Here is an 11356-nt window from a genome sequence, read left to right as displayed (position 1 = left end):
GGATGGAAACTGAAAATGCTTAGGTGGCCGGGTACGATACACTGAACTTGCAAGTGGGATATTCTTCCTACAGGCAGTAGGGGCGGGCGAGAGAGTCTTCATTCGCCCTGTAATGAGTCATTTAACCATATACCGACTTACGAAGATGAGTAATTAACACAAAAACGTTGCCTGGTGTCCCTTTAACTTCCAACAAAATTACGTCTCACTGCAACGATGCGCCATCTAGTGGACAATCGACTACTTATCGCCAATACTGGAAATGCAGCCATGATGATGATGATGAATATTTATTTTGGCTTTCTTTTAATCCTACTGAATTTGTAATTATGTATCGGCCGTTCTAATACCGATAGTATGTGGGTGCCTGTGTGTGTGTGTGTGTGCATGTGTATATGTATGCACCACCATCTACAGGCCAATGAGTGTACAGTCACTAAATGTACACATAACCTAATTTTTTTAGGGACCCCCCATGGATGAAATTCTACGAAACTTGGCATACCCCCAGAGAATGCCAGGTCAATCATACACATAAAATTTGGTGCAGTTCTGAACATCTTAACTGAAGATAACTTTGACAATCCCTATATGACCGCTTCGCTAGCGGCGGTCATAATAATGTGCTGTGTATGTAGGGGAGGGGGGGGGGGGGGGCAGTGTACTGCAAGTATGGTGAAGGGACTTACTATTGCAAGCAGAGTACTGTATGTATGATGTATGTGAGTGATGACAGTGAAGATGTGTGTGTGGGCGGGAGGGGAGTGGAGCAGTGACTGTGTGTGTGTGTGTGTGTGTAGTGTGTGTGTGGGTAGGTGGGGGCAGTGTGCTGTAAGTATGTAGAGGATGTGTGTTGGAGAAGATCCTGAAGACAATGTGCTGTGTATGTAGGGAGGGGGGGGGGCAGTGTGCAGCAAGTATGTAGAGGAGGCTTACTGTAGCAAACAGTGTGCTGTATGTATGTGAGGTGATGACAGTGATGATGTAAGTGTGTGTGTTTTTTTGTGTGTGTGTTGGGGATGGGGGTGGGGTGGGCAGAAAGGCTAGGCAATCAAGGACATGGGTAGATGGAGGAGAAATCAAAATAATAAATAAAAAGTTCTATGGAGATGTGCAAAAGTTGGAGAAAGTCAGATGTGTGTGTGTGTGTGTTTTGACGTGTGATGAAATAAGAAAATAAATAAAAGGTCTGTAGCATAGGGAGAGGGATGTAAAAGTGCTAAAAGTCTTGTAGGTGTGTGTGTGTGTGTGGGGGGGGGGGGGTCATGAGTGCTGAGGAGTGAATGAGTGCAAAGTCAGTAAAGTGTGAGTTCAGAGTTGGGAAATGTTTGAGAGTGCTGAGGAGTGAATGTGTACAAAGTCAGTATAGTGTGAGTTCAGAGTTCGGATGGCCTGGGGATAAAAACTTCTCCTGAGTCTCTCAGTTCTGGCTTTGTGACTACATCGGCGTCTTGTTGATTTCAGCGGATTTCAATGAGACTGCACCACTCTGGTTCCACTCCTATCTCAAACATGCTACTTTCTGGGGTGATTTTCTGATTGGTCGTGGTAATGGGTTTGGCTGTGGTCTGTTTCCCCGGAGCAGCGGTGTTGGGTGGGACAGAAGGTGACGCTGAGAAAGAGGAAACTGATTGTAAGTTCTGCACAGGTGAGTACTTTCTGTTTAGTTTTGCATTATGCAGTGGAGTAAACATGTTTGTGTCCCGTTGGTTATGCAGTGAAGTAAACATGTTTGTGTCCCGTTGGTTAACTGATGACAGTACAGTTGAGCATCAAAACAAAGAGAAACGGATCAACTCTGAGGAATGCAAACCACATTCTGACCAAGTCATATCCAGACCTATTTTAGACAGTCTATGATTCAGACACATTTGAAATCAAACCAAATTCTGATTAAAATCCAGACCATTTGAAATCAAACCAAATTCTGATTAAAATCCAGACCCATTTAAAATCAAACGTTCCTTCTTTCAGGCTGGATTAAGTTACAGTATTGATGATTGACAGAATTGCTTGTCCAAAACACATTCCTCAGCAGCACTGTTATAAGAGGCTAAATAATATGCACAAACGTCATCATTTGTATGGACTTACTGCTGTTCATCAGAAGGGTTTTTAGGTGGCTGATCAGTGGGTATTTGCCCTGTCCACAGAACTGCCCAGTGAAGTCATCTAGGTCCAGAGCCCAAACCATAGCTCCCCCAAACCCGTTCTGATGGAGGTAGTGGGCCTGCAGGGAGATGAAACCCAGTTAGTCAAATGCTCTGTGCACTGGGCGTATTTAGACTCCGCTCACTACACCTGCTGTAGACACAATGCAGCAGTACACATGGCACCTTGGTCTCAAAGCTCTCCCGGTTGTCAAAGCCCACCCACTCGCTCCCTTTAACAGCGTAGGGAACTCTCTGATCTGCAATCCACTGGACACTGGTGCCTTGGAGGAAAGTGCAAATCTGAAAGAGAAATGTACTTATTTATTTAGTCATCACTTACGGTATTGTAGAGAAATTTCCAGTAACTAGACAACACTTAAGCTGTTAAATGTCTACTCGGTTGTTGTCCAACAGGCTAATATTTTACCGTGTTGATGTATAATGTTGTGTAGTTTTGGGTGTTAGCAGTGCAAGGGCATTAATGAAACAGTGCAAGAGTAAATGTAAACAGGTAAACAGTGCAGTGCAGTCAATGTAAACAGGTAAACAGTGCAGAAGTAAAAAGTAAACAGGTAAACAAATAAACAGCTAAAGTGCAAATGCTAGACAGGAGGTGTAGTGTTGCAGCCTCTGGAAATAAGCTGTTCCTGCTCCTATATCGCCTGCCAGGTGGAAGAAGGGTGAAAAGACCATGGGTTGGGTGGGTGGCGTCCTTGACAGTGGATTTCGCTTTGTTTCTACAGCGTTTATGATATCTGTTGTGGATGGAGGGGAGTTGGGAGCCAATAGTCCGCACACACCTCATAGTAGGACCAGAAGCCAGCTTCTCGGGTGTAGGTTCCAGAAGAAGCGGCTCCGCTGGCTGCCGCTCCGACCCCCGTGTCTGCGGATGAGAGGCGGAACGTTCGGCCGTAGGTGGGGAACCCCATCCTGAGCTTCTCCGCAGGTACACCCTGGTCCTTCCAGTACGTCATGCCAAAGTTCTAGACAACACAACAGAGGGGAACCATGTCGGACTTCCATTTTTCAAGACCTGTCGACTCAAAGACTTTACTAGTGTATGCTAGCAGACTGTACACATGACAGAGAACACATTCACACTCTGCTCTGGTGGTCATATAATAGAAACGTTATTTTACCGTGTTGAAGTAGATGAGATTTCCAGTGTCCTTTGACCCCCTGAACAATGGGCTGTTATGTCCAGTGAAACTCTCCCATGTTCCATGGAAGTCATACGTCATCACACTAATGAAGTCCAGGTGCCTGTGATCCACACAACCATCAGTCATTTGTAATTAATAACAAATCTGTACATAATGGCTATAACTAAAAACAATAGATTTCACACATCTTCCAAGATTGACATGACTTTTAAAGAAAACAAAAAATGCGTACTTAGAAATTTCAGCGATCTCATAGCCTGCATCGATCGTGTCCTTTCCAGCGGCCACTGCTGCGGTCAGCATCAGTCGTGGACGTCCAGTGTTTCTTCCCTCCTCTTCATAGGCTTCCAGGAGCTCCTAGCAACACACACACACACACACACACACACCACACACACACAACACACACACACACACACAACACACACACACACACACACACACACACAGTGAGAAGCCCAGAAGAGTTCCTTTAACTAGGGCTTATTATTTGCCTTTAAAGCTCTTTGAGGATGCCACGTGCTGTTGCAAGTCATAAACGCAACGCCCCTACTTTACACAGCTGGGTAAACCCAATGCCCCTACATTTTTACAGCTGGGTAAACCCAACGCCCCTACTTTACACAGTTGGGTAAACCCAATGCCCCTACTTTACACGCCCCTACTTTACACAGCTGGGTAAACCCAATGCCCCTACATTTTTACAGCTGGGTAAACCCAACGCCCCTACTTTACACAGTTGGGTAAACCCAATGCCCCTACTTTACACGCCCCTACTTTACACAGCTGGGTAAACCCAATGCCCCTACTTTACACAGCTGGGTAAACCCAACGCCCCTACTTTACCCCGCTGGGTAAACCCAACGCCCCTACTTTACACCGCTGGGTGAACCCAACGCCCCTACTTTACACAGCTGGGTGAATCTCTGCTTGTCCTCAGGTGGGCTGCCCCTGGACCTCGGGTACTCCCAGTCCAAATCCAGCCCATCAAAGGCATGCCTCCGCAGGAAGGTGATGGAGGACTGGATGAATTTCTGCCTGTTGGCCGGTGTTGAGACCATACGGGAGAACCTGGGGAAAAAAGCCCAGTTCTTTAGCCAGTACGCACTACTACTGCATGCAGCTCCTCAGCCACTACGCTACTACTACATGCTAGCCCAGCTCCTTAGCCACTACGCTACCACTACACGCTAGCCCAGCTCCTTAGCCACTACACATTACTACTGCATGTAGCTCCTTAGCCACTACGCTATTACTGCATGCTAGCCCAGCTCCTTAGCCACTACGCTACTACTGCATGCTAGCCCAGCTCCCTAGCCACTTTGCTACCACTACATGCTAGTCCAGCTCCTTAGCCACTATGCTGCTACTGAATGCTAGCCCAGCTCCTTAGCCACTACACTACTACTGCATGCTAGCCTAGCTCCTTAGCCACTACACTACTACTGCATGCTAGCCCAGCTCCTTATTCACTACACTACTGCATGCTAGCCTAGCTCCTTAGCTACTACGCTACTACTGCATGCTAGCCCAGCTCCTTAACTACTACACTACTGCATGCTAGCCCAGCTCCTTAGCTACGACGCTACTACTGCATGCTAGCCCAGCTTAGCCACTACGCTATCACTGCATATTTTCCATCTTGGGTTCAAATCCCATGATTTGTATGATACATTATTAGGAAGCTTATTGATCGCATTTCATTTGTGTGATCTACAAAAATCAGAAGAGAGACACAAAAACTCACTTTGCTACGCCAAAGTTCCATCCACCAACAGCTAGAAGTGTTTTCAAATTGGGATTCCTGTTTTTAGACAAAAAAAGTTTTATCGTTGTGGTTTCAGAGAATTTTACCTTTTAAAAAATATCAATATTTATTTTTTCCATTTAATTTTACTGGATGGTAGAAAATTTAAAAGTACAACAGATTACAGCATGGTGGCATTAGTGAGAGGATGGACACAGGCATATAAATGACTCCTTTTTGTGTGCAAGTAAACACACCTTGTTTTAAGTCCATTGAAAGACTGATAGAGGGTCTCATCATTCCACTCATAGGTGGCCAGCTCATTGGCATCATTGATGACAGAGAAGGCGTAGATCAAATGGGTGCAGAGGTTGGGGTCAACATCTGCTGGGAGGTACTTTCCTGATGCTGGTCGGTACTGGGACCAGTTGGTGAAATAACACACCAGGTCAGTTGCACATCCTAATGGGCAATAATTTCACATCCGTCACACTGCTGTAAACATTAACGCTAATAATGAATGATTACAGAAGGGTATTCTGGGTGTTGAATCTCACATACAAAAAAGGAAAAGTCAGGGCTGTCCAATTTATCAAACTATATTATGTTACAATTCCATGAAGCAGTCTAGTTTTGAATAAAACACTTTTCACCTTATTGTTCAAATAGTCATTCCAATTGAGCAAATTGAGTAATCCATTTTTCTAATTGAATCAAGTAAGGTAAGTGTGTAGGGGGGGGGGGGGTTACTTTTTCTTTCAAACACAATGTTATTACATTGAACTGAAATATTTTGCAACAGCAATGAAGAGTCATGTCAGATCAATCTGAAGCACCAAAGTACTGAACCCGTATGGAACACATGCAAGTACTGAACCCGCAATGCCTTGCTGTCACAACGTGATCTCACGAGATGGCGTAAAATAGCACGCCACTTTTAAAGCAATTTAGCGTGTCGTGTAACGCCTTTCAGTCTTTTAGCGTGTCTTTTCACGCCCATTGTGGATCAATGACAACCTGTTACGGCGTGTCATTTGACGAACTAGTAAAAAGATATCAACCCAGCTTCCATCCAGCTTGGAGGGACATTTCAAGGTAAGACGTCAATCGGTTGTAATGATTACAATTACATTGTACTAGCCTATATTAGGCTACATCATATTTCCATTTTCTCTCCCCCATAATTTTGCAAAATTGTAAGATTAGTATCGTTAGGTTTGTTAGCCTCTATTCGTTGTTTGGTGTATCAGCTAAAGTTAGGAAACGTTAACCGTTAGCCTATGCTTGCTTGCAAATAACCTTTAACGTTACCCTACAACACACATAATTAGTAATGTTGAAGTTGTTGAATAGCATGATCTATATCGGCTAATCTATAGATTGTATACATATCCTAATAAAGTGCCATTATAGGTGGTAGGTTAAGGTGTTGTAATTTTAACTTTGTTAGCAATAGCCATGGTAAGGCTATTAGATTGTCCAAAACAGGCATGTGCAATCGAATGTAATCCGCAGATGAATGCGCATAATATAATAACCTTAGTCAAGAAGTGCTTTTGTATTTGAGCTAGCTTTATGCAATCTGTTACAGAGTTAATACAACTACATGTAATGTTTTGTGAATACAGTAATAACGTTTTCCTGATGTCCCAATTCAACTTAATTAATAGCAGCTGTTGGGACCCCCCCCCATTCTCTCCAATAAATGATGATAAGTACATTAAAGATGAGAGTGAGTGTTAGGTGTGTTAATACTTAATGTGAATTCATTTAAGATGCAAGCAAGAACGAGCAAACGACTCTCTAAATTTAGAGAGAGGAGTTCGACCTGGGCGGAGGCCACTAGGAGAAATCGCAACTTCTCCCATGTGGTCAATGATGCGCATATCATGGTAAGATACAGCTGTCCAGTTGATCTTTGAATGTAAAATATATCTGAGTGCATTTCAAAAATATATGATTTAGGCTACTTAGCTAGGGTAGATATGGTGGTTGCTATGCTAAATAAAGTGGTTGCTATGCTGGTTGCTAGGGTAATCATTTTGGTTGAGAATAGGGTTGTGGTTGCTAGTTTGTTGATGCAACTTTACACGCTCCATGAGGGTCATGTGCAGAAGGTCTGACTTGAATTTCAGCCTCGTAGCTCCATGCTACCACCCAAAACTCCACCTCTGAAGTGGGAGTGGTCAACTTTTTAAAAGTTTTTCCTTCACAGTTTTTTGTGTGGGTGTCTCAGAGATCCCACCTTTGGAACAGTTGTCAGGGGCCTCAAGCCGGAGCCGTGCGTCTTGGTCCCATCCCTCTAGCTCCTAGCGTTACCGCACCAGAAATGGGAAACCTTGTACGCTTTGAACCATTTATCTCCTTCCGGGAATAATCCACCGACTCAAAACTGAAACTGGCTTGTTTGTGATGTCCTGTTGTTCAATATATTCTAATTTCATACTGATCGGACCAACATAAGTGAGTTTTTTTGGCTAAACATGTAAAAATGGCTAAACATTAGCAATTCCACTGCTTTGTTATTTTGCATAGCAACCACCATATGTACCCTAGCAACACCGAAGCAACCACCTTAATTACGATAGCAACACCCTAGCAACCATCTTAATTACCGTAGCAACCACTTGTATAATGTCAAGCTAGCAACCACCATAGCAACCAACATGCTTACCCTAACAACCACCATAGCAACCGTGCTATTTTAATAGCAACCACCATATCTACCCTAGCAACACCATAGCAACCATTCAAATTACCCTAGCAACAACCTAGCAACCACCACAATATGACCATAGTAACCACCATAGCAACCACGGTATTTAGCATAGTAAATGCCATATGTACCCTAGCAACGCTATTACTGACCTCACCAACATATGTGTGTTTTTTGGCTAAAAATTGAAAAATGGCTAAATGTTAAATAGTCAAAAATATTTTTTTCGCAGACACAATGCTTTGCGTTACAGCTAGAGGGATGAAACTTTGCACACTCCATGTGGGTCATGTGCAGAAGGTCTGACTTGAATTTCAGCCTTGTAGCTCCATGCTACCACCCACAACTCCACCTCTGAAGTGGGAGTGGTCAACTTTTTAAACCACAATATGACCATAGTAACCACGACAGCAACCACGGTATTTAGCATAGTAAACGCCATATGTACCCTAGCAACGCTATATACATTTACTGACCTGACCAACATATGTGTGTTTTTTGGCTAAAAATGTAAAAATGCCTAAATGTTAAATCGCCAAAAAAGTAGTTTTTGCCAGCACATTGCTTTGCATTACAGCTAGAGGGATGAAACTTTGCATGCTCCATGTGGGTCATGTGCAGAAGGTCTGACTTGAATTTCAGCCTCGTAGCTCCATGCTACCACCCAAAACTCCACCTCTGAAGTGGGAGTGGTCAACTTCTTTTATGTTTTTCCTTCACTGTTTTTTTTGTGGGTGTCTCAGATATCCCACCTTTGGAACAGTTGTCAGGGGCCTCAAGGCGGTGCCGTGCGTCTTGGTCCCATCCCTCTAGCACCTAGCATTACCGCGCCAGAAGAGAGAAACCTTGTACGTTTCGAACAGTTTATCTCCTTCCGGGAATAATCCACCGACTCCAAACTGAGCCTGGCTTGTTTGTGATGTCCCGTTGTTCAACATATTCTGATTTTATACTGATCGGACCAACATAAGTGAGTTTTTTGGCTAAAAATTTAAAAATGGCTTAACGTTAGCAATTCCACTGCTTTGTTATTTTGCATAGCAACCACCATATGTACCCTAGCAACACCCAAGCAATAACTTATTATAGCTTAAATCACATCTCCACACTACAGGCGTTCAAAAAATATATAATTTAGGCTATCTACGGTAGGTATGGTTATGGTAGGTATGGTTATGGATATGGTTTGCATGGCTGAAACTGCTTTGCCTTTGAGTTGGAGCTCAAAACGTATCGTGTACCTCGTTCGCCAATATGCAAAATAGAGCCATGTATAGATTTATGTCTTTCAAAGTTTGCCATAACCGCAAAACCTTACTGCTGAACAAACTAGCCATGAAGATGAACAATTTTTCAGCATGTTCTAGTTGGAATATAGTAGGCTAGAAGCTAATGTAATAGTGTTATTTGATGTGATTTCCCGTGATATTTTAGAGGAGGCTGTGCTTCCCCTGTAGTCTTAGAGCAATCGCCTCTAGATTAGATCTATCGAAGATGACATTCAATGGAAGAACAATTCTTTTAGTATGGTCACAATCTGGCCCTGAGTTTTGATAAAAATTATATTGACATGGCAACACAAACCTAATTGATAATGGATTTCAAGGGGGGGGTTTTCGGTTACGGTTCATTTAGGGCCAAAGTATCTTGAGGCCTTTTGGACCAATGACAGGAAGGCTGAGCTGCTGAACATGTTCACTAATAGGGGTGTGTCAAGTGGTATGTATAAATGAAAGTGGTGTTAAGGTTTGTTTTTGTGTCAATCCTTTCTTGAAGTTCAGAAAAGGAACCTTAACATTTGTTTTTTTTGACACTGAGCGTACTGTCTTACAGATGCTTTGGGGGGTGAGAGGCCATACGTTGACCCTGATATCAGTGGCACACATTGCCGGATGGCAATTGGCCGTCTAATAAAAGAACATGGTATGACTGGCATTCTATGTTTTCAATTTCCTTATTTAAAGATCAAAATGATGCAGACTACTGAATCTGATTACAGTACACTTTAACACCCTTCTATCTCAGCACTGAGTCAGGGTTTGTCTCGGCCTGAATATCTGTCACAACACAGGCCGCCTTGGTGGCCTGAGGAGTTGCCCTTTGCCTCAGTCAGTGACGGTACGTTAATATTGAATAACCAGCTGTTACTGTTTCAACTGCATGCACACAGCTGTTGCAACATGATTTGACTTTAACTTTGTTCCTCACTATGGTCATTTTGATACACTTTGATGCATTGTTTGCCATTTTTTAAAGGAAAAGGTGAAGGGCGTAAAGCTTTCACTGCTGAAAAGCTGAGGCAGGTGGTACGCTCATACAATGCGTATTACAATCTCCAGGTATATATACAGTACAATTGTATGAACCTGTCTAAAACCTTTTGCATACCAGTGTGTTTTACAGACTAAAACAGATTTGTACATACATATCTAACAATAATGCGCTTTTACTTTAATCTGTTGAGCTGCAGCAGTCTGTTGAAGCACCACCATCACCCCCATCACCAGCAACACCAGCAGCAGCAGAAACACCTGCTGTGCCTCTCACCCCCCTCACCCCTCCAACCCCCACCCCATGAGGTAAGGACGCTGGGGCACAGCGCCTCTCACCCCCCCACCAGCCACCCCTCTCCCCCATGAGGCAAGGACGCCCGGGCACAGCCCCCCCCCCACAACCCACCCCCATGAGGCAAGGACGCTGGGCACCAGCAGCAGCATCACTACCAGCAGCAGCATCACCACTGCCAGCCTTTAATGCAGATTTCAATCTCCAGGTATATATGTACAATTGTATCAAGCTGTCTAGATTGCTGTAGTTTTGCTTCATTCCTTAAAAACACAGAAAATACTTTAAAAGAGAAGGATGAATGATTTCAAGTGCAACCATTGTGTTTAAAGACATTTGTACATACATATCTAACAACGATGCGCTTTTCCCTTAGTCAGAGAATGTGCAGCAGTTTGTTGAGGCACCACCAGCAACAGTAGCAGTACCAGCTGCAGCTGTGTCAGTGGCAGGAGCAGCACCAACAGCAGCACAAATTAGAAATAGTTAGCCACCTATGTTACAGAGTCTAAAAACAAGCAGATTAGCACTAGCAGATTAGCACTAGCGTACTTCTTTCCCAATGCAATAACAATAAAGGCATTCATTCATTTACTCATTAGTCATTTTAGTTTGTATTACTACATTCATTATTATTGTTGTAATCTCACATGTACTATGAATACCATAATTAAAATTAGATAGATACATAGAATGTGTCTTAATAGGCCTACAGTGAAAATACATTATATAGCCAACTGTTCCAGCAAGGCGGAAGATGGGGTATGGATATTGGGCATGCATATCCACTCCTAGGCCTATTCTCCTACACTCCCCCTGTAGCCTAGTAGCCAGCATTACATTTAAATCTCTCACTTTGGCCTATATGGGACACTGACTGAATCTGCTCCTTGTTATTTCAATTTAATGATCAAGATGTACTTCCCCAACCGCCCACTGCTGTCTTCTGATTACCATTTGTTCTGTCGACTAGGCCTACTCATGAACGCTAAATTCAAGACTCTTCCTCAGT

At 43.4% G+C, this 11356-nt stretch overlaps 1 protein-coding gene and 1 long non-coding RNA gene across 3 annotated transcripts; one reads left to right on the top strand and one right to left on the bottom strand.

The window, feature by feature from the left end:
• Positions 1 to 1445: 1445 nt before the first annotated feature.
• LOC143114680 (acidic mammalian chitinase-like) lies at positions 1446 to 4381 on the bottom strand. The gene is made up of 7 exons (XM_076276397.1): positions 4222 to 4381; positions 3549 to 3673; positions 3293 to 3416; positions 2954 to 3136; positions 2337 to 2453; positions 2095 to 2230; positions 1446 to 1612 (listed from the first exon to the last, which is right to left on the bottom strand). Exons 1-7 carry the CDS (start codon positions 4375 to 4377, stop codon positions 1461 to 1463), a joined length of 993 nt encoding a protein of 330 aa, XP_076132512.1. The 5' UTR covers positions 4378 to 4381; the 3' UTR covers positions 1446 to 1460.
• Positions 4382 to 9271: 4890 nt separating this feature from the next.
• On the top strand, positions 9272 to 10814 carry LOC143115038 (uncharacterized). 2 transcript variants are annotated; one of them, XR_012985032.1, is made up of 5 exons: positions 9272 to 9702; positions 9805 to 9897; positions 10036 to 10118; positions 10244 to 10552; positions 10721 to 10814. It is a non-coding gene; the product is annotated as an uncharacterized LOC143115038 (long non-coding RNA). The 2 variants fall into 2 exon arrangements; XR_012985031.1 differs by having other exon boundaries at positions 9274 to 9702; positions 10250 to 10552.
• The last annotated feature ends 542 nt before the right edge of the window (positions 10815 to 11356 follow it).

This window comes from Alosa pseudoharengus, unplaced genomic scaffold (assembly GCF_046254945.1).
Source record: "Alosa pseudoharengus isolate Yale_2024_CS ecotype anadromous, Long Island Sound unplaced genomic scaffold, YU_APseudo_1.1 YU_APseudo_1.1_scf_9, whole genome shotgun sequence".
In the NCBI taxonomy this organism is placed as follows: domain Eukaryota; kingdom Metazoa; phylum Chordata; class Actinopteri; order Clupeiformes; family Clupeidae; genus Alosa; species Alosa pseudoharengus.
This window is presented reverse-complemented; position numbering and strand designations above follow the sequence as displayed.